The sequence below is a fragment of the Monodon monoceros genome, unplaced genomic scaffold (assembly GCF_005190385.1).
Source record: "Monodon monoceros isolate NGI ecotype Baffin Bay Population unplaced genomic scaffold, NGI_Narwhal_1 Super_Scaffold_11, whole genome shotgun sequence".
Classification (NCBI taxonomy): domain Eukaryota; kingdom Metazoa; phylum Chordata; class Mammalia; order Artiodactyla; family Monodontidae; genus Monodon; species Monodon monoceros.
In genome coordinates, this window is record NW_021703767.1 from 10689720 (window position 1) to 10713712 (window position 23993).

The following is a 23993-nucleotide window of genomic DNA, read 5'->3' on the forward strand; positions in this document are numbered from 1 at the left end:
GTGGCTTGAAACAACAGAAAGATATCCTCTCATGGTTCTAGAGGCCAGAGTCCAGAGTCTGGGTGTCAGCAGGGCCTTGCTCCGTCTGGGGCTCCGGGGGAGGACCCTTCCCACCTCTTGCAGCTTCTGGTGGCTCCTTGGCTTGTGGTCATGTCACTCCAACCGCTGTCTCTGTCTCACCTGGTCTTCTGCTCTGTGTGTGTGTCTTCTCCTCTTCTTATAAGGACATCAGCCATCAGATTTAGGGCACCACGCCAGTTGCTACCGTAAACCCAGTTGTGATTTTTCTCAAGTGATGTTTTCACTGCATATTCTCATCCTTCAACCGCGGACTTTATCACTTATTTTGTGGATGATCAGTCAGGGTCCAGTCGGGAAAAGAGAGACAGGAGGAACCTTCTAGACTAGGGTTTGGCCAACTATGGCCCACAGACCAAACCTGGCCAACCACCTATTTTTTTTGTTTTGTTTTTGTTTCTGTTTTGGGGTGTTTTTTGTTTGTTTTTTTGGCCACGCCGCAGGGCTTGCTGTATCTTAGTTCCTCAACCAGGGATTGAAGCCAGGCCACGGCAGTGAGAGTGCTGAGTCCTAACCACTGGACTATCAGGGAATTCCCCTGTTTTTGTAAATAAAGTTTTATTGTAACACAACCACACATTTATTTACATATTGTGTAAGGTTGCATTCCTGCTACAGAGGCAGAGTTGTGTTCTTGTGACAGAGATCATATTGAACCACAAATCCAAAAATATTGACTATTTAGCCCTTTACGGAAACAAAGGAGGCTGACCCCTGTTCTAGAACGATCCTGAATTTTTTGATGACTTGGCCATACTTGGTAATGTTGGCACCATAGGGCTCAGGGGATGCACATTCTGGAGCATGCAAGTACAGGAGCCACAGGTGAGAGGCAGTAGGCACTCTCTGGGGTCAAACTGAGGCAGGCCCGGTTCTTCCAAGTTTTGTCTGTTAAGCATGGAATACCAGAATTGGATTTTTTTTTAAAAATCAATGACTATTGAGTTATGTACTTTACAATTTTTTTAATGCTTTTGTGTGCATTATGTGTGAAATCCACGTATCTAACCATTGTTCTAGAAAACACGAGCAGCTCCCGCGTGGCTGTCTCATCAGCGCCCTCTATTGAAAACCCTTGAGCTGGTCACCCAGGGAATCCGTCTGCGGCAGCTCCCTGGGGATGGCCTGCTTGTTATAGCAGCCTCTCGCCACAGGGTGGCAGAGCATCCATGGGTACCTCGGAGCCCTGCCCCGCAAGAATCCCGGAGTCCAGAGTCGTCAGGGGCCTCTTGGAGCCCCTTGGAGAGAGAATGTCTAGTGGTGGTAGCATCAGGACAGCCTACACTGAACTACTGAATCAGTAATTACCGGGGACACAGAATCAGAGGGAGAATGAATTACTGAATTTCAAAGGGCTTTTGCAATAAAGTCAGGGCAAGCTGCACATACATAGTTTTCACACCTCTTGTGATTCTCTCTTGTGAGGCAGGCTACTTCTCTTACACAAGGGAACATTTCTACAAGAAGATGCAAATCAGGGACAGAGATGGACGTCTAGGGGATTGGATTTAAAATGTTTGGAAGCAAGACTTTCAAACATACTAGCATAGAAACAGCTGATTCCATGTAAAGAGTTGATGTGTTCATTGCAAACTCCTCACTCTTAAAAAAATAGACTTGCCTTTTCAATAGGTAACAGACACATAGTAAAAAACAAACAAACAAACCATTTAAAAGGAAACTGCCCAGAGGACAATAAAAGGATTCTTAGGTCTCTTTTTAGAAATATTCTTTGCATATACAAGAATATACAGCTTTTATATACAAATGGTGGACAACACACCAATCTACATCATGCTTATTTTTTTCCTACTTATCAAGATTTTGAAGATTGTTCCTCTTCAGTACACAGACATCTGCCTCATTCCTTTTAATGCTTGACTAGGATCCCATTTCCGTACCGTCCTTACCAGTCCTCTCTTGATGGACATTTAGACGGTTTCCAATCTCTTGCTTGCAATGACCAGACCTGTACATATGCCCTGGAAATATGCTCACACCTAAGTCCCCCAAATTCCCAGAAGATGACTGAGTGGTCAGAAGGTATGTGTGCTATAAAATTTTAATAATCCCAATTATCCTCAATAATAATAATAAAAGCTGACTTCTATGAGCGGTCACTGTGTGTCAGACACTGTTCAGACTGTTTTGTATACCGTGGTGAACACACTGTGGATGGATAGACCCACTTTGCAAATGATCTTTACTTGTCTACCAGTAGTAAATGAGATCTCTTTATAATTCTGATTTGCATCTATATTGTTATGGGTGAGAATGAGTATATTTTTTCTGCTTAAAAGACACTGTTACTTCTTTTTCTTTTCTTTTTTTAAATTTTATTTTTCTTGGACTTCTTTTTCTGTGACTAGTTGTCCATGTGCTTTGACCATGTTTCTGTTGAATAGCTGACCTGTTTTATTTAACGTTGAAAAACTTTTAAATATGAACGAATTTGACACTTTACCATATGTGTTGCTAATGCTTCCCCCAAGTTTATCATTTATTTATCTCTTGTCTCGATTGATAGTATTTTGCTTTTGCCATGAAGGCTTTTTTTTTTAAAATAAATTTATTTATTTATTGGCTGCGTTGGTTCTTCGTTGCTGTGCGCACGCTTTCTCTAGTTGCGGCGAGCAGGGGCTACTCTTTGTTGTGGTGCGCAGGGTTCTCATTGCCGTGTCTTCTCTTTGTTGCGGAGCACAGGCTCTAGGCACGCGGGCTGCAGTAGTTGCGGCACGTGGGCTCAGTAGTTGTGGCACGCGGGCTCTAGAGAGCAGGCTCAGTAGTTGTGGCGCACGGGCTTAGTTGCTCCGCGGCATGTGGAGTCTTCCCGGACTAGGGCTCGAACCTGTGTCCCCTGCATTGGCAGGCAGATTCTTAACCACTGTGCCACCAGGGAAGTCCCCACGAAGGCATTTTTAATGCTTATGTAGTTGGATTGATCAGTCTTGTCTTTTGTGACTTCTGACTTTTGTGTCGTGCTTGGAAAGACTGCCACAATCTGAGATTATAAAAATAACTCTCCCATGTTTGTTCTAGTTCTTTTATAGCTTTATTTTTTAAAAATTATAATTTAGCTCCATCTGGAATTTATTTTGGCATAGCAAAGTAGAGATCCAATTTAACTCTTCCCCAGATGTTTACCCAGTTGTCCCATGCATTTATTAGATAACCAATCTTTTCTACACTGATTTGAAACATTCTCTTTATTTTATCCTATTTTCCTGAATGTTTTTGAATCTATTTCTGGAATTTATTCTGTTCTACTGGTCTGTCTGCCTGTTTATATGCTGGAATCAAGCCCTTTTAATTTCTGTGGCTTTATAATATGTTTTAACATCTTGCAGGGATATTTCATTACTTCTTTTTTCCTATAATTTTCTTGGCTATTCTTGCATGTTCAATTTTACATATAAATTTTAGACTCAACTTGTCTGTGTGAATTTGAATGGAGCAAGGCTCTCAAAGTCTTTGTCTAAATAAGAAATTTAGCAAATTTATTTACCACACGCTTCTGGTGAAAGGAGGGAGGCCAAACAAAGAAAGTTAACAAAGATATTTCCTTTGAGGAAACAGTTATCAGTTTATATCTCTGCCAGAGTCAACATAATTAAGTAAAATGACCAGTTTGAATGATAGCTTTGGGGGAAGTCAAGTTTACTTTCTCAGAGGCAACCTTGAAATCCTGGGGGTTCGCCTATTCATTTGTTGCAGTAATACCTGCAAGGATGGGTGTTTATGATGAAGGATGCTGTCTGCTGCCCTCTGTAGCTGCAGGGGAAGAAGGACCATTTTCTCCTTTTGATTTTGCTGCGATTTTTCAAGCCTAAAAGTTGGAATTCTATTCGTTGAAACTGAAAGAAATATGGGCCTGAAAACACGAAATATATCATTGGAAAGGAAAAGGCAAGAATAAGATCATTAACAAATGGAGTAAGGGCTCTGAAAACTTGGCATTCAGTGTAGTTTGGAAAACAAAACAAAACGGGAACAACAAAAACCCAAAAACCTCTGTTGATCTTTTGTTGGGATTGTACTAAATCTATAGATGAATTTGGAAAGAATTATCATCTTTACACAAGTGAGTCTTTCTAATATTTGCATTTAGTCAAATTATAGCATTGAAATATTTGCATTTAGTCATATCTTCCTTTTTGTCCCTCTTTTTAAAGATTTTCTCTGTATGAATCTTATGCATTTATTGTGCTCATAGGTGTCTTATCTTTTTTGGTTCCAATTGTAAGTAGAATCTTGTCTTCAATTATACTTACAAAGTTATTGCTGTTAATATAGATTCTTGGATATTGATTTTTTTTAGCATTTATGTTGTACCCACTCAGCTTACTGAATTATCCTACTAATAGTTTGCTAATAGTTGCTAATAGTTTTGCAGTTGATTCTCTTTATTTTTCTAATCATACAGTCAACGATAATTTTTGCCTTCTCTTTTCCAGTTTTAGTACCTCTTGTCTAATTGAATCGAATAATTCCTCCTGTATAATATTAAATGACAGTGGTGATAATGGGTGAATGTGTCTTTTCTTTCTTTAGTTTCCTTCCAGTTTTATTTAGCTATAATTGACATACAGCACCATACAAGTTTAAGGTGTGCATAATAATCAATGATTTGCCTTACTTACATCATGAAATGATTACCACATAAGGTTATGGAACATCCATCATCTTACATAGATACAAAATAAAAGAAAAAAATATTTTTTCCTCCTGATGAGAACTCTTAGGATTTACTCTCTTTTATATGTAACATATATCAGTGTTAATTACATTTATCATGTTGTACATTACCTTCCTAGTAGTTATTTATCTTATACCTGGAATTTTGTACCTTTTGACTGCCTTCATCCAATTTGCCTGTCCCCCACCTCTGGTAATCACAAATCTGATCTCCTTTTCTATGAGTCTGTTTGTTGTTGAAGTATAATTGACCTATAACTACGTTGGTTCTTGGTCTACAACATTGTGATTCAATATCTCTATATATTTCAAAATGATCACCAGGATAAATCTAGTTACAATCTATCAATATACAAAGATATTACTTATTATTGACTGTATTCCCCACACTGTGTATTTCATACCCATGATTCATTTATTTTTTAACAGTAAATTTGGACCCCCTTAATCTCCCTCACCTATTTCTCTCATCTTCTCACCTTCCTCCCCTCTGGCAACCACTTGTTTATTCTCTGTATCTATGACTTTGATTCTGTTTTGTTATGTTTGCTCTCTTTTTTTGTTTTTTAGATTCCACATATATCATTAGTATTTTTTAATATTAATATTTGATTTCTTTTCTACATTAATCATACAGTATTTTACTTTCTCCGACTTATTTTACTTAGCATAATAGCCTCTAGGTCCATCCGTGTTGTCACAAATAGCAAGATTTTGTCCTTTTTTATGGCACAGAAATAGTCCCCTGTGTTTTTTTTTGTGTGTGTGTGTGTGTATGTGTGTGTATGTGTATCACATCTTCTTTATCCATTCATCTATTAATGGGCACTTAGGTTGCTTCCATATCTTGGCTATTGTAAACAATGCTACAATGAACACAGAAGTGCATATATCTTTTCAAATTAATGTTTTTGTTTTCTTTGGATAAATATCCAGGAGTGGAATTGCCGGATTGTATGGTAGTTCTACTTTTAAGTTTTTGAGGAACCGCCATACTGTTTTGCACAGTGGCTGCACCAATTTCCTTCCCATCAGCAGGGTACAAGGGTTTCCTTTTCTCCACGCCCTTGCCAACAATTATCTGTTGTCTTTTTGTTAACAGCCATTCTGCCAGGTGTGGGGTGATTGTGTCTTATTCCTGACTGTATTGATGTCCTTGTAGTGTCTCACCATTAAGCATAAGTCCAGTTTCTGACTTCAGATATATTTAATTTAGCATATTAGAGAAATATCTATCGTCTTATTTATCAAGATTTCAAAAATCAGGATGGAATTGAAATTGAACAAATACCTATCTATCATCTATAAAGATGAACATATTTTATTTGACTATTGTTGTGGTAAATCACGTTAATGGATTCCTAGTATTAAACAATTCTTTCACAATTGGTATGTCTGCATTTGTTTGCGGTGTGTTATTCTTTTAGTGTACTATTGGGGTCTATTGACTAATATTGTACTTAGAATACTTACATCTTTATCCAGAAGTGAAGCTGGTCTGTGGTTACCTTCTATCATGGTGGTTTTATAGGGCTAGGTTATCACCGATGTAGTGGCTTCCTCAGAAAAATTCGGAAGATTTTTCCCTTCTCCATGCTCTAGAGCTGATTAAAAGCAGCCTTCTTTATCAGTAAAGGTTTGGTAGGATTCACCTGTGAAATCGGCAGAACCAGATTCTTCTCTGGGTGGATGACTCACAAGTTTTTCAGCATCTTCTATGGTAACCGATATTTTCTGATTTTTAAAATCTCTTTTGGGATCAGTTTCGGTCATCTACATTTTCCTAGAAAATCATTAGTTTGGTCAAAGTTTTCAAATTTATTTGCACAGAATTGAGCAGGTGAATTGAGGAATCATTTCTTTGATTTTCTCTATATCTATTGCTAGTCCATTCACAATTCTTATTTTGTATATTTGTTCTTTGTCCTTTATTTCTTTATTAGGGTAGCTAATGGTTTATCCATTTCCTTCCTCCCTTCCCTCCCTCCCTCCCTCTCTCCCTCTTTTTCTTTCTTTCTTTCTTTTCTGTTCTTTCTTTCTTTCTTTCTTCAAGGAAGCAGGTCTTAGATGTATTATTAGCGTTATCAATTTTCTGGCTTCTAAATTCTGCTCTTATCCTTTTTTAATAAACCACTCCCCACCCCCACTTTCCTTAGGATTATTTTGTTTTCCTTTTTCTAACATCTGGAATTAGGTGCTTAATTTACAATTTTAAAGCAGCCTTACTGAGATATAATTTACACACCATAAAACCTACCCATTGTAAGGGCACAGTGTGATGATGTTTAGTAAATGTATACAATTGTGAACCATTACCACAAACCACTTTCAGAACATTTCCATCAGCCTAAGAAGTCCCCTTGTTCCTGTTTGAATCAGTTCCTATTCCCACCTCTGGCCCCTGGTAACCACTGGTCTGCTTTCTGTCTCTGTAATTTTGCCTTTTCTAGAAATTTCATATAGATGGACCATTACGGTGTGTGGTCCTATGGGTCTTGTTTCTTTCACTCGGAATAATACTTTTGAGGTTCATGCATGCTTATTGCTGAAGTGTTCCTTCATAAGGATATACCACATTTACCTGATGATGGACTATTTCCAGTTTGGAGCTATTATGAAAGGTACTGATATGAATATTTATGTATATTATGTTTATGTATAAATATTTATGAGTATTTAGTCTTTGTGTGGACATATATCTTTGTTTGCCTTGTGTAGATACCTAGAAGTGAAACTGCAATGTCATGTAGTAGGTATATAGTTAGTTTTTTAAGAAATTGTCCAACTTTTCTAGAGTAGTTGTACCATCATCATCCTCACCAGCAATGTATGAGAGTTCCTGTTTCTCCACATCCTTGCCAACATTCAGTATGGTCCACTTTTTAAATTATAGCCATTTTAGTGGGTGTATAGTGATACATCATTGTGGTTTTGAGTTTCATTTCCCTAACGGCTAATGGCGTTGAGCATCTTTTCATGTGCTTATCATCCATTTGTGTACCTTCTTTGGTGAAATGTCTGTTCAAATCTCTTTCTGACTTTTTATTGAGTTGTTTGTCCTCTTATCATTAAATCGTAAGACTTTGTCATATATTCTGGATGCAAGTCCTTTATCAGACACTTGACTTGCAAATATCGCCTACCGGTCTGTTGTCTTTTCATTTTCTTAATAGTGTTTTATGAAGATCAAAAGTTTTGCATTTTGGTGAAGTCCATTTTATCAGTTTTTTTCTTTCATGAATAGTGCTTTTAAAGTTATATCTAAGAAATCTTTGCTTAATTCAACATCACAATGATTTTCTTCTATGTATTTGTCTAGAAATTTTTTAGTTTTAGCTCTTACATTAAGGTTAAGCTAAATGATCCATCCTGAGTTAATGTTTGTGTATAGTGTAAGGTAAGGGTCTTAGTTCACTTTTAAAATATGAATATCTGATTGTTCCACTGCAATTTGTTGAAAAGACTGGACTTTCCCCATTTTTTTGGTAAATCTATTTTTAGTTTTTCTTCTTTACTAATGTTAGCCATATTGTATAGCAGATATGCACTGTTTTTAATTAGTTTTCTAGATAACATTTTACTTTTAGTCTTGATTTTCATTTTAACTAAGAATTTTCTGAGCCTTCATTTCCAGTAGCAAGACTTATATTTTTCAATTTTTTAAATTAATTTATGTTCTTAATAATTGTTAGCAGAGAATATTTCTACTTTAAAAAAATGTCCTTAAGTGTCCTTTACAGCCAAATATATGATTTTTGTGTATGTGAAAATTTAATGGTTCTTGGAAAAAAAAAACTGTATTCTGTATTTTCAGGACATAGAGTTCAATATGTATATATATATATATATTTCAAATTAGTTCTGTCTTATTAAATATATCAATTATGTATTTTGATTTCTATAACTTTACTTAAAATATCTTGTTTATTTTTTCTATTATCGGCCAAGAGGTAAATTTAAATTGCCTGCTTCTGTATTTTTTCTGTTATTTTTAGTAAGTTTTGCTTTATGAATTTTGATGCTGTATTATCTGGTACATAGATACTCATGATGTTATATGATCAGAGTAGATTATTAAGTGCCTCCTTTTACTTTATTTAGTGCTTTATGTATTGAGTTCAACGTACATGATATTAACATGGATATTTCTGCTTTCTTTATGTTTGTATTTACTTTGTGTGTCTGTGCCCATTCTTTTTCTTTTGATATAATTAAGTGATTTAGATTAATTAATAATTGTAATCTGACTTAGAACATGCCTGGCACATAGTAAGTGCTAATTAAGAGTTTGCTGAAAATAAAAACAAACAAAGCCCTTCTGCATTTCCTGAATGCAAAGTATAATTGGCTATTGTTTGTGTTGATTTTTTTCATCTGCAATATATAGATAGGACAAATTTATTTAGTCTTGGTTTATTATCTGGTTTTAGATCATGCTTTTTGTTTTTTCTTTTTTATAAATTTTATTTATTTATTTATTTATTTTTTGCTGCACTGGGTCTTCATTGCTGCGTGCAGGCTTTCTCTAGTTGCAGCGAGCGGGGGTTACTCTTTGTTGCGTTGTGTGGGCTTCTCATCACGGTGGCTTCTCTTGTTGCAGAGCAAGGGCTCTAGGCACACGGGCTTCAGTAGTTGTAGCAAGTGGGCTCAGTAGTTCTGGCTCGCAGGCTCTAGAGCACAGCCTCAGTAGCTGGGGAACATGGGCTTAGTTGCTCCATGGCATGCAGGATCTTCCCTGACCAGGGCTCCAACCCATGTCCCCTGCATTGGCAGGCGGATTCTTAACCACTGTGCTACCAGGGAAGCCTGCTTTTTGTTTTCAATGCTTTTTTATTTTTCATTTTTCTTATTTGTTGTATTTTCTTTGCTTTGCATGTGTGCACCTTCTGACAATTTGAAATCTTTATAATCTGCTTCTTCCAGTAGGCTTTTTTTTATTAATGTGAAATTCACATAACATGAAATTAACCTTTTAAAGTGTACAATTCAGTGGCATCTAGTATATTCACAATGTTGTGCAACCATCACCCCTATCTAGTTTCAAGGCATTTTCGTCATCCCAAAGAAAATTTCATACCCGTTAAACATTATTACCCATTCCTCCTTCTCCTAGCCCCTGGCAACCACTAATCTGCTTTCTATCTTCATGAATTTACCTTTTCTGGACATGGAATCATACAATATGTGACCTTTTATATGTCTTATAATATGACTTATTTCCCTTAGCATAATGTTTTCGAGATTTTTCCATGATCTAGCATGTACCAGTACTTTATTATTTTTTTAACATCTTTATTGGAATATAATTGCTTTACAATGTTGTGTTAGTTTCTGCTGTATAACAAAGTGAATCAGCTACATGCATACGTATATCCCCTTATCTCCTCCTTCTTGCGTCTCCCTCCCACCGTCCCTATCCCACCCCTCTAGGTGGTTGCAAAGCACCCAGGTGATCTCCTGTGCTAAGCGCCTGCTTCCCACTAGCTATCTGTTTTACATTTGGTAGTGTAGATATGTCAATGTTACTCTCTCACTTCGTCCCAGCTTACCCTTCCCCCTTCCCATGTCCTCAAGTCCATTCTCTACGTCTGTGTCTTTATTCCTTTCCTGCCGCTAGGTTCATCAGAACCATTTTTTTTTTTAGATTCCATATATATGTGTTAGCATACAGTATTTGTCTTTCTCTTTCTGACTTACTTCACTCTGTATGACAGACTCTAGGTCCATCCACCTCACTACAAATAACTCAATTTCATTTCTTTTTATGGCTGAGAAATATTCCATTGTATATATGTGCCACATCTTCTTTATCCATTCATCTGTCGATGGACACTCAGGTTGCTTCCATGTCCTGGCTATCGTAAATAGAGCTGCAATGAACATTGTGGTACATGACTCTTTTTGAATTATGGTTTTCTCAGGGTATATGCCCAGTAGTGGGATTGCTGGGTCATATGGTAATTCTATTTTTAGTTTTTTAAGGAACCTCCATACTGTTCTCCATAGTGGCTGTATCAATTTACATTCCCACAAACAGTGCAAGTGGGTTCCTTTATCTCCACACCCTCTCCAACATTTCTTGTTTGTAGATTTTTTGATGATGGCCATTCTGACCGGTGTGAGGTGATACCTCATTGTAGTTTTGATTTGCATTTCTCTAATGATTAGTGATGCTGAGCATCTTTACATGTGTTTGTTGGCCATCTGTATATCTTCTTTGGAGAAATGTCTTTTTAGTTCTTCTGCCCATTTTTGGATTTTTTTTTTAAACATCTTTATTGGAGTATAATTGCTTTACAATGGTGTGTTAGTTTCTGCTTTATAACAAAGTGAATCAGTAATACATATACATATATCCCCATATCTCCTCCCTCTTGCATCTCCCTCCCACCCTCCCTATCCCACCTCTCTTTGTTTGTTTTTTTGATATTGAGCTGCATGAGCTGTTTGTATACTTTGGAGATTAATCCTTTGTCAGTTGTTTTGCTTGCAAATATTTTCTCCCATTCTGAGGGTTGTCTTTTCGTCTTCTTTATGGTTTCCTTTGCTGTGCAAAAGCTTTTAAGTTTCATTTGGTCCCATTTGTTTATTTTTATTTCCTTTTCTCTAGGAGGTGGGTCAAAAAGGATCTTGCTGTGATTTATGTCATAGGGTGTTCTGCTTATGTTTTCCTCTAAGAGTTTGATAGTGTCTGGCCTTACATCTAGGTCTTTAATCCATTTTGAATTTATTTTTGTGTATGGTGTTAGGAAGTGTTCTAATTTCATTCTTTTACATGTAGCTGTGCAGTTTTCCCAGCACCACTTATTGAAGAGGCTGTCTTTTCTCCATTGTGTACTCTTGCCTCCTTTATCAAAGATAAGGTGACCATATGTGTGTGGGTTCATCTCTTGGCTTTCTATCCTGTCCCACTGATCCATATTTCTGTTTTTGTGCCAGTACCATACTGTCTTGACTACTGTAGCTTTGTAGTATAGTCTATCAGTGCTTTATTCCTCTTTAAGGTTAAATAATATTACATTGTATATAGAGACCACATTTTGTTTATCCATTCATCCACTGGTGGACATATGGGTTGTTTCCACCTTTTGGCTATTTGAGTAGTGCTGCTGTACACATTCATGTATGAGTGTTTGTTATATACATAGGAGTGGAGTTGGTGGATAGCATGGTAATTTTATGATTAACTTTTTGAGGAACCAACACATTTTTTTCTACAGTGGATGTGGATGCAGCATTTTACATTCTTACTAGTAGTGTTTAAGGGTTCCAATTTCTCCATATTCTCACCAACACATGATCATTTCCTTTTTTTTTTTTCTTGTGAAGTTATATCTCATTGTGGCTTTGATTTGCATTTCTTTAATTACTAATGCTGTTGAGCATCTTTTCATGTGCCTGTTGGCCATTTGTTCCACTGGTTATTTTTAAACATACTTTTTATAATGTGGTTAATCCTGTTTCTTGAACAATATCCATTAATTATCTAATATGGATAAAAATAAAATTAGAATACTACTAATTGTCCTGCCTATCCTGACCACCTTTTCTGATGATTTTTTCTAAAGAATTTCTCCTCCTCTACCTCTTTGCTCCCTATTGCAGCATCTTATTTCTTTCCTTCATGGTTTGAAGTCCAGTTTTTATTAGTATATTGTTTGCTTATATGTTTTTTTCTCTCTTCCCACTAGATATAAGCTCCTTGAGGGCCGGGAATCTGTCTTGTCATCATTGTACCTTCAGCATTTACCTAGTACAGTGTCTGACTGGCATATAGTAGGTCCTTAATAAATATTTTTTGAATGTATGTTTGAATGAATGGAACAAAACTAGCCAAATTTTATAAACAATGACTCCCTATATGATAATCATGATAATGATAGATACAAGTACTTATATTTATATCCAACTATATTCGTGTCCAAGCACCATGTCAATAAATTGCCACTGACTTTGTGGCAGAAATTAATCTCTCACAATTCTGGGGGCCAGAAATCCAAAATCAAGGTATCAGCAAGGCCACACATGCTTTGGAGGCTCAAGAGAGGAATTCTTTCTCTTTGCTTCCAGCTTCTAGCGGCTACAAGCATTCCTTGGCTTGTGGCAGCATCACTCCAGTCTCTGCTCTGCCCTCACACAGCCTTCTTCCCTGTGTCTTTGTGTGTCTTCTCCCTTCCTGTCTCTTATCAGGATACTCACCATTGGATTTGCAATCTACTTTAATCCAGGATGATTGAGATCCTTACCTAAATTTCATCCACAAAGGCCATTATTCCAAATAAGGTCATATGCTGAAATTCCAGGTGAACCTATCTTTTGAGGGAACACTGTCTTAGTCTGTTTGGGCTGCTGTAACAAAATATCATAGTCTGGGTGGTTTAAACAACAGAAACGTATTTGTCAAAGTTGGGGGCTGGTAAGTCTAAGATCAAGGTGCCAGCAGATTCAGTGTCTGGTAAGAGCTCTCTTCCTGGCTTGCAGGTGTCTGCCTTCCTGATGTGTCCTCACATGGTGGAGAGAAAAGGAGGAAGCAAGTTCTCTGGTGTCTTTTCTTATAAGGGCCCCACCCTCATGACCTCATCTAGACCAAATTACTTCCCAAAGCCCGACCTCCAAAAACTATCACACTGGGGGTTAAGGGCTTCAACAAATGAATTTTGAGCAGACACAATTCAGTTCATAGCAGACATCATTCAACCTACTACATGAGCTAATCAAGCTCTGTTCTTTCTGAATGTCTCTTGAATCCATGACTTCTCTCCAGCATTACTCCCACTAACCTCTTACCTGGATTAAGCCCACAGCTGCCTGACTGGTTTCTCTGCCTCCAATCCTGTCCCTCTTCAACCCATGCTCTACAATGAAGTCTGTGTGATCTAGGACAGGTGACTTTTGTCTTTTTCTGAGCATGTGCTATAGACTGGTCTAATTACTGGACCCCATCCCAATTCTGACTGCCCATAGTAGATGCCTGACTCAGTCTGGCCAATCAGAGCCATTCCCTGGGATATCCCTGGCTAAACAGGGAGAAAAGTACCCCCTTTCCCATCTGGTGGTGAAACTATTTGGGTGTAAGTCTGAGTACCACATGCCACAATACATGGAGAGAGGCTGAGAAGGAAGACAGAAATGGACCTTCCTCCCTGCATTAGCCCTGCAAGCCAGCTCTATCCCGCCCTCTCTCTTGCTTGCTTGAACCCATAAAATCTCCCTTTCTTCCAACTCTTGTTTAAATTTGGCTCTGCATCCCAGAGCATGGGATCCATCATTACAGACAAGACTCATGGGACATAATAGTGACACACCTTTGTGCTCCCACTTCTTTAATTCTGCTCTGTGGGCTCTACACAGTGTGGGGTTTGATCTCCCCTGCCCTACAGTCAGGTTGGGGAATCTGAATTCGGTAATTAAGATCATGCAGTCTCATGTCATAATCAAAATTCTGAGCTCGATCTCAGGTTGAAGCTCCCCGGTCTCCAGCTCAGGCTGCAGGGGCAGGAGAACTGCAGGGGGACAGTGGGGACAGCCTTCGCCCTTCTTCCTTCCTTCCTTCTTCCTTCTTCCAGCCACTGCTCTTCTGCTTCTACTTCCGCCTTGTTACTGTGGTGTCTGACCTCCCCAGGGCTGAAGCAAGGGAACCAGAGAGGGAGCAGAACAGTCTTATTTGTCAGTTCTGTGGTGTGAACTAGCAACAGGCAGGTGTTTAGAGCTAATGCCTTCTCTTGTGGGTTCATTTTTTCAGTCTTTGAAGACTTGCTCATCCTCATCTGACAGACTGTGCAAGGTCAGTGTTCAACAGCGGCCCCATGTGGCAGCTGGAGGCAACAGTAGCAGAGGATTATTCAGACTCTAGTCCTCTGGCCTTGGCTGAGGAAACCAGGCTGCCCTCCTTCCCTACTCTGGACAAAGTTCCTGGCAGTCCTGGTCAACTGGGAGGCCTTAAGAGGGAAATAAATATAAGATTTCCTATGAATCAGACAACCAAGGGCTCAAGCAATTAATTGGGAGAAGAAATGAGGTGTATTTGAGAAATGACTGTATTTGCCCCTTGGAGTCCTTCATGTCATCACAATTTATTATCCTTTGTTTAAAGCAGAAGTTCAGGTCAGGGAAGTGACTTGACCACAGTCCCTCAATTAGTAAGTGAGAAAGCTCCAACTAGAGCCTGGGTCCTCCAATTGCAAAGGCTCTGAGCTTTCCTCTGTAACCCCCTGGAGACAGCAGAGAAGAGTAATGTCCCTAAGTGCTAGAAGATGACAAGGAAGGTGAAAGGAAGGGCAGGAGTGACATATAAGTTAGAGACTTTTTTAAATATGCAAAGCATCTTTTAAAAGTCCTCTGGGAGGTTGTACCCCCTGCAAAGGCAGAAACACCTGGAATCTGTGTTCTTGGCCGTACGACTCCTGGACATCAGCTTTAATGTCCTTTCACAGGGCAGGGTGTCAGACTTGGTTGGTGGGGTCTTCCTCCCACACCCAGAAAATACTTCTTAGAAAGAAGGTCAAGTGTGGATATAGGCATTTATTTATTGACATTTTAAAACTACCATTTCTGGTCCCATGAAATGCAAAAGCACTTGTTTCTTTTCTTTTTTTCTCTGTTTTGGAATGTCAAAGCCATATCACTGCCACCTTGGTTCCCAATTTAGCCATTCTCTAAACTGACTGGCTCTTCAGTAACAAAAAAAGCCATGGCCCCCTGGGAGAGTTCAGGTTCTAAAGTCAAAGGAGCCAGAGGGTATTGGGGCCCTTCCTCCCAGAGGAAGGAGAATATTTGCCCCAGCTCAGTCAACTATTTACTGGGTGAGTGGCTTTCCTTGACTGCCTTGAGGTTGGTATTTGTCTAGACTGAACCAGAAGGCCAGAGGAGGCATACATAAGTGGGAAGGAAATTCTTGGCCCACGTGGTGGTACATTTTGCTGTTATGTAAGCATTCAGGAATGACAAATAGTTGGCATCACCCACACTGCATAAGAAGGCAGGCAGCTGCCCAGCCCCTGTGACCATAATCTTGACCATCCCCACCCCAGGGCACTTTTCCTTAGATGGTATCATGTGGCCACAGCCATGACAGAATATAGAACCCTTTTTAAAAACAGCATTTGTATTTTTCTAGATAAGCCTTCAACTTTCTTTTCCCATCGCCTATCACGGCTTTCCGTGTTAAACAGCAAGGTGAGGTTTGCAATAAAGTAGAACATACATGCAGAAAAGTGAACACAATTCTTGGACGTGCCCCAAGTTGAACAAAGCCCTGAAACGGGACATGACCAGCACCCTAGAGCCCCCCTCCTGCCTCCTTTAGTCACCCTCAGCTGTAAGGTACCTATTACCTTGACTTGTAACATAACAGTTTAATTTTGGCCGACAGGGAGGGTTTCAAAGTCATGGATATGTCTCAGCAATGACAGTCTACAAGTCAACCTGTAGGAAAAGCAGTCCGGAGAATTCATGGGACTCTGGGTCCAGCTTGAAGGTGACATTCGCGGTGTGGAAGGAGAAGGCCTTTGGCACCTACAAGCTGTATGACATTGGGTAAGTCTCTTCTCTGAGCCTGAAAGAGCGTTCCCCTCTTTAACTGCGAATGATACTCCCGCCTTGCAGGAATTCTAAGAGGCGGAATCCAGGAGGAAAGCACCTGGCACAGAGCTATTTCCTAATGTCAGTGCTCCCTTGGTGGTATGGATGAGACCAAAGGCCACCTTTCCTTACATCTCCCCTATTTTTCTGGTGCTTATCCCTCCCAACGTCCCACACTGACATCCTGTGGAACTGAGTGCCGAAAACTTCTGACTTCACAGATGACACACGCTCCAAAGCCTGCACCTCTTGGGCACCAGCTGCCCAGGCGTGTTCTCCCTCTCCCAAGGTGGCCAGTGCTGGCAGCCTTCCTGTTCAGACACCCTCACAAGGAGCAGCTCTTCCCTACACCCCAGGCTTCCTCCCTGTCTCCCTGGGACCAGAGGATACTGACCCTGCTGCTCCTCCAAGTTGCAGGGGAGGAAACTGCAGGAAGGGTGAGGACTTGCCCAGGGTTACACAACAAGGACAAATTGGGAACTAGAGCCCTGACTCCCAGCCCTCCTCACTGCCATTTGCCCCCCTTTAAAATTTTTTTTTTATTTATTGACTGCGTTGGGTCTTCGTTGCAGCACGTGGGCTTCTCGTTGCGGTGGCCTCTCCTGTTGCAGAGCATGGGCTCTAGGTGCGCAGGCTCAGTAGTTGTGGCGCACGGGCTTAGTCGCTCCGCGGCATGTGGGATCTTCCCGGACCAGGGCTCGAACCCGTGTCCCCTGCATCGGCAGGCAGATTCTCAACCACTGCGCCACCAGGGAAGTTCCCATTTGCCCTTTATCATGAAGGATCTCCAATCTGCCCCTTCTCACCTCTCATGGTGGTTGTTGAGCATCCCGGTCTCTGTGGCAGAGCCAGAGGTACCAGGATCCAGCCATCCCACAGCAGGAGACAGCAAGAGCCTAGATAGAGCTTTGACAAAGATTTACATTTAATGAATGGGTGTGTTTAACACTGTTAAACTTCTTTATATTCATAAAGAATATACAGTGAGCATTCTCCCTCCCACACCTGCCCTCCATCTCCCAGTTCTCGCCTCCCCAGGTTCCTCTTGCTCTTACTTTCTCAGGCATCCTTTTAAGGGGCTCTTCAATGCCTATACGAGCAAAATCAGATCTGGATGATTACATAGATGGTAACATACTCTCTTCTTTGCTGTTTCCATGTAACAAAACATCTTGGAGATCTTTACACGTCAGTACACAAATAGCTTCCTCATTGTTTCATAGCCGGGTAGTATTCCATTGTGTACCTATATTATCTTATTGAAATACAATCCACATCCCATGAATGAGACATTCATTTTTACCTCGTGGATGCTAGTGCTATAGAGTTCACTGTTGTACACACTCTGTTTTCTATCTGTTAAGAAAACCACAGCATCATTGCATAATTCCTGATGGTAATAAATTTGAATAATCAGATTTCTTACAAAAAAATTCACCCACTAAAAGTCTATGATTCCCTGGATTTTAGTATGTTCACAAATATCACCAAATCAATTGCAGAATACTTGAATCATTCCCCAAATAAGCCCTGTATCCCTTAGTTATCACCGCTTAGCCACCTACCCCAACCTTAGGCAACCACTAGTCTACTTTCTGCCTTTATAGACTTGTCTATTCTTGACCTTTCATATGAATGGAATTGTACATGTTGTCCTTTGTAACTGGCTTCTTTCACTTAGCATAGTGCTTCCAAGGTTCATCTGTGTTGTAGCATGTACCAGTACTTTATTCCTTTTTATTCCCAAATAATATTCCATTATATGGATAGACCACATTTTACTTATCCGTTCATCAGTTGATGGACATTTGGATAGTTTCCAGTTTTTTGCTATTATGAGTCATGTTGCTATGAACATTCATATACAAGTCTTTGTGAGATATTCGATTGCATTTCTCCTGGGTATATACCTAGGAGTGGAACTCCTGAATCATATGGCCTATTTTAAAATTTACTTATCTAATCCTTTATTGATGGAAATTTGATCAAATTACATCTGAAAAGCCAGCGAGCCTCATGAGTTAGGCAGGTCAGGGCCACATTGGTGAGGGTTCAGAGAACAATGGCTGTATCACAGAACCGGCCCAAGTCTTCCGACCTTTTCTCCCGGCATTCCTTTTTCTCCCGGACTCTTTTTCTCACCCGTTCTAGTTAAATCTGCTTTGATTCCAATGTGGCCTGTGATTCAGGGGTGTGGGAAAGAGAAGCCCCGTTCCTCACAGCCTGACCCATGAGCCCATCGCCCACTTATCTCTGAGGGGAACCCAACTGCCTCAGGTGTGTCCTCCTGCACAGGCTCCTTCCTGTCTGGGTTTCCTCATCCGGGACAGTCCTAGAGGAAGCTGGTGACTGACTCTTGACCATGGAGTTTCCTGGCCCTGTGACAACGGGTCTCTGCCACACCTGACAATCAGCCACACCTGCAACAGGTGCAGAACAGGGAATTTCAGGAACCCTCCAGGCTGTAAGCCAGCCTCGGAGAGCTTCCTGCCACCACTGTCCTGGATGGGACCTGCAAGCGCTGGAGGCTCCTTGGTACCAGCATGTTTTTAAACAACTCTTATGCTTTGGATCTTCTCAGCAAGCCAAAGCCAGGAAGTGCTTTCTATTCTGAGCCAACAGATGACAGATCGACTTTGATCCTCTGATTAACTGAAGAAGAGAAAATGAGCCCAGTTTCTCTCTGCTCAGTTTCTACTTGGTGCTGCCCTAAGACTCTCTGGGTGTCTCGTTGCTATCTGCTCTTGAACCTCAGTGCAGCCTGACTTCAGTAGGACTGCGGTCATTTGCAAAAAGAAGTTATTCTCTTTCAATGGGAGCTGCTTATACTTGCCTCCTTAAGAGTCAAGGAGAAGACCACCTCATGGAACGTGAGTATTCTGCTCTGACGCAAGGATGAGCAGTTCTAGAATTTCTTATATATGTCACATTATTAATTTATAAGTGCAAAACAGCACAGATGAAAAAAGCTTTGTCTCTTCTATAGGATATAGAAGATACCATCTAACTTATACATCTAAAAAGAAAGGTAAAGAACAATGTAGTACTGCAATAATTAAAATACTGAGTTTCTTTCATGTGGAAAATGGACTGGCTTTCAAATAATTTAATGTTCTGTAGTTCTTAGTTGGATATATTTTATATGCATTTGAACATATTACATCATTCTATAACAATCCACAAAAAGGTCTATAAGTTTATACATGCATTCCAGGTTTAAACAAGTTCTCTTGCCCTAATTAAAGTTTGTGAGGTTCTTGTTGGGTTGATTTGTTTTTCAATAATTATGGGAACATTTTCCCTTTCCTTATTTAAGTTCTCAAACGATTCTATCAACAGCGGTAAAAAATTCCAGATCACTGTACTGTTTCTTATGAGTGACAAATTCTATATAATGAAATCTGTTAATTTGGGCTGTGTCACATGTGGTTTGTACAGTTATTTTTAAATGGTTTCTCCCTTAATCTCAAAGTAATAGATTATTGATTCGACAATTAACTATAATAAAACTACTCGTCTCTCTGAGCCTTGCATTAGCAAAATGAATTAACAACAAGTGAGTATCAAATAGAAAGCACTTATGGAGCACCTTTGGTCTACTCAGCAGGTGATGGGATTTAGCCTATGACATGTCTGGATACATCTGTGTTCACATAGAGCAAGAAATGAGAATTTGAACCTATAAAACAGCTGGAAAATGTCTCACAGTACTACTTCTCTGATTTTTATCATTTCATTTTCACTGGCTCTCCTAGTACAGAAAACAGTTTTGAGTTAAACAGCAATTAAGATCTTAATCTTCTGGTCTTGGAAGGACACACAGTGTCTTTACCCAGGGGCACTTCACCAAGGAGTTCAGGAAAGTGCCCACTTGTACTCTTCCATTTTTAAATTAATTTCTTTTTTCTTTTTTTTTTTTTTGCGGTACGCGGCCCTCTCACTGCTGTGGCCTCTCCCGTTGCGGAGCACAAGCTCCGGACGTGCAGGCTCAGCGGCCATGGCTCACATGGGCTTCCCTGGTGGCGCAGTGGTTGAGAGTCCACCTGCCGATGCAGGGGACGCGGGATCGTGCCCCGGTCCGGGAAGATTCCACATGCCGCGGAGTGGCTGGGCCAGTGAGACATGGCCGCTGGGCCTGCGCGTCCCAAGCCTGTGCTCCGCAACGGGAGAAGCCACAGCAGTGAGAGGCCTGCGTACCTCAAAAAAACAAACAAACAAACAAAAAAAAACAATACACATGGTACAAAATGTACAAAAGGGCATCTGTGAAAAGTACGTCCCCTGCTCCCAGCTCTCTTCCCCGTGGGAAACCTCAGGTACCAATTTCTGTATATTCTCCCAGAGATATTTTACACGTATATAAGCTTCAAGCAAATAACATACCCTCCTTTATACACAGGATCGTATCAGCTATATCACTTTTTTATTTGTTAAGATTTAGTATCAAGAAAATTCTTTGTTACTTTTTATGGCTGCATAGTATTCCACTGCGTGGATGTTCCAAAATGGATTAAACCATCTTCCAATTGATGCTACTCAGGCTGTTCTTAAGCATTAGTCATCACAAGCAATGCTGCAATGACTAACCTTAAACATGCATGGTTTTGGGCATGTTCCAGCGTATTTTTAGGATAAATTCCTACAGGTAGAATCGCTATGTCAAAGGTACATGCGTTTGTAATGTCAATAGACCTTGTCAATCTGCCTTCCATATTGGTTGTATAAATTTACACTCTCACCAGCAATTAAGCAAGGTCCTGACAACCCTGCAGACATATCCAGTGTATTCTGAGACATCATGAGTTTGCAAACCTGATAGATAACAAAATGTTATCTTGCTGCAGTTTTAATGTGCATTTCTCCTATTATGAATGATACTGAGAAGCTTTTCTTATGTTTAAGGTCCATTTCTTTTTCCGACCTAATTGCCCATATCCATTGCATATTTTCTACTGGGGTTTTGGATTTTTCTTATAGAACTGAAGCTTATTAAGAAGTTTAGTGGCATAAATTTCCATTTTTCTCTGGTTTGTCATTTGTCTTCTGGTTTTATAGTATGCAATCACTTTAAAATTTTCTAGGTAGTTGAATTTAGCATTTTCTTTCTTTCTTCCTTTTTTTCCACCTCTGAATTTTTGTGTTTCACTTAGAAAGGGATATCCCACTCTGACATGATAAGGGGGGAAAAATCTACCATGTTATTTTCTAGTACTTTAAATTATTTCTTTTTTTAATGTTAAAATCTTTGATTTATCTGGACAGTTTTGGGGCATGAGGTGAGAGATGTGAACTCACTGCTATCTTGTTTTAATGCTACTTATTGAATAATCCATCTTTTTCTTCCTGATCAGAAATACCCCTTTATTATCTACCAAATTCCAATTCCAACTCTACTGATGTTGTTACTCTGTTCCATTGGTCTTCCTGTCTATGTATTATGTCACACTGTTTTAGCTATTGTAGTTTTATAGGGAGACATTTTAGGGAAAGCTGTACTTGGTTCTGAAGAGCCCCTCATGCCCTTTGCAAAGCCCAGTAAGCCCCACCTGGGCTGTGGGCAAATAAAGCACTCATTCATCCAAAAAATAGTAAACGTTTTTCTGGCTGGCTAGGTTTAAATTTCTGGCTAAACTTATTTCCACTGATCACTCTTTCAGAGTTTTCCTAATTAGGAAAACTTTTTCAGTATGCAGAGTTTGTTTATTTCACAAAGAAATCCTACTGATCTTTTAAGTGCAATTATGTTAGTTTTGTAGATGATCTTAGGGACAATTGACATCTTTATGATGTTGCATTTCCTATTCAAGAATTTGGTGTTTTGAACTCTCTTGATTGTTAAAAATATATTGACATGGGAGTTACTCAGCTTTCCTGGGTCTCCCCCATGTATACATGTTATTAAACTTTTGTGTGATTTTCTCTTGTCTAAAAGGAATATATTGACACGTATGTTGTTAGGCTTCTGCCCATTGAACAGAGAAAGCCTCTTTCAGCAGTCCCATTTTCCCACTGATGTAGAGACACTGCTATTGGCTTGGCCAGGCAAACTTTAGCCCAGAATGCTGGGTCTCATCTGGACCTCTCTGTTTCTCAGGGGATCACGGAGCCCCCAACCAGACCCAGGCCAGCCCTGTCCTGGGGCACCTGCTGAGGGATCACTTGGAAGGAAGGGACAGCACAAACTCCACCAGGGCCCTGAAGCTTCCAGACGGGACCAGTGCCGCCTGGTATATCCTCATCATCATTGGCATCTACGGAGTGATTTTCCTCTTCCGACTGGCCAGCAACATCCTCAGAAAGAACGATAAATCCTTGGAAGGTATTTATTACTCAAATTTGACCTCTGAACTCAAGAAGAAAGGGCTCCAGAGCAAGGCAGCCAAATGCTCTTCACTGCCCGTTAGCAACGGAGCTGTCCTGCAGCCCAACCAGGCCAGCCTGGGGATAATGTGTGGAAACAGCAGCCCCACACCGAAATCCAAGGAATCCCTTGAAAGTCTAGGCAAGCAGGCCTCCGTAGAAAAGGCCCAAACTTCTTGCTTTGGGGAGCAGCTTTGGATTTAACTGGAACCTTGAGAGAGGAGTCGAGCCCTTGAGTCGGGCTGGAAGAGCATCACTGAGCCACTGGTGGATGGGGTTGCGACCAAAAGCCAGCATCCTGTTTCCTTCTCAGGCTTTCTGGTGCTTTGAGATGAGCAGGGGTAGTGGCTTCCAGCCCAACTCAACCTTCACTGGAAAAGCTTGTGCTCCAGGAAAGGGCATGGGACATCCAGTGTTCTTAGAGTAATCTGGGAAACTCTTGGTGTATATGTGAAGGTGGCCTCTTGTCATGGAAAGAAGGCTGAATTTGGAGTCAAATCCCTTGGATGAAAATTCAACTTCTAGAGGGTCACATGAACTTTGAGTGGCTAGTGGTTCATCTGGAACATGTGAGGGTTGGGATATATGGTCCCAGAGGGCCATTCATTCTAAAAACTCTGACTGGAATATCGAACCAAAGTTGTCAGTATCAACATCTTCATTTTCAGAAGTTCTTCATTTTCATTGAGAGGGTGGGGACCATTGAAAAAAACGTTAGTTTTGGAGTCAGAAGAACCAGACTCTGGTCTGAGTTTGACTATTGACCACTTTGTTGTCCTTGCACACATCACTTCACCCCTCTGGACCTTAGTTTCCTTACAGATAAAGTGAGGATAGTGATGCCAGCTTTCTGCCAATCTTACAAAGTAGATAAGAGCTAATGAGATCATGCATATGAAGGTATTTTGGAAAGTAAAATAAATATGTAAATATAAGCCCTGTTGTGGCGGTGGTGTTGGTGGTTGATGTTGATGGTGGTGGTGGTGATGATGTTGTGGATCAGGAAATGATTAGTCTACTGGTAATAGCTATAAGTAATGGTTGTATTAACTTATTCTACAGGACAGCCCATCTGCATAACAGTTGATGTTCTGTGCTCTGAATCAAGTCCATGAAATTCAAGTTGTATATGTAGACAAAACACTCACTTTTAGATTTTGTTACCTTAGACATAAAACGATTCATTCAAATGTTTTACAAATATCTGTTACTTATATTCTTGTCTCTGCTTCAAAAAGAAATCAGATCTTGGGCTTCCCTGGTGGTGCAGTGGTTAAGAA

The 23993-nt window shown here is 40.1% G+C and overlaps 1 protein-coding gene across 1 annotated transcript; it reads left to right on the top strand.

Annotated features, from left to right (window-relative positions):
* The first annotated feature begins 16177 nt into the window (after nt 1-16177).
* On the top strand, nt 16178-23785 carry LOC114890792. Its single transcript, XM_029214669.1, has 4 exons — nt 16178-16308; nt 16643-16790; nt 17377-17482; nt 22448-23785. Exons 1-4 carry the CDS (start codon nt 16178-16180, stop codon nt 22915-22917), a joined length of 855 nt encoding a protein of 284 aa, XP_029070502.1. The 3' UTR covers nt 22918-23785.
* The last annotated feature ends 208 nt before the right edge of the window (nt 23786-23993 follow it).

What these genes read in the sequence shown, in the direction of transcription:
- LOC114890792 (XM_029214669.1), top strand. Translation starts at nt 16,178, where the DNA reads ATGACAGTCTACAAGTCAACCTGTAGGAAAAGCAGTCCGGAGAATTCA. An exon ending in TACAAGCTGTATGACATTGG is followed by an intron (nt 16,309 to 16,642) that starts GTAAGTCTCTTC and finishes CCCTCTCCCAAG; the next exon opens with GTGGCCAGTGCTGGCAGCCT. An exon ending in TCTGGATGATTACATAGATG is followed by an intron (nt 17,483 to 22,447) that starts GTAACATACTCT and finishes TCTGTTTCTCAG; the next exon opens with GGGATCACGGAGCCCCCAAC.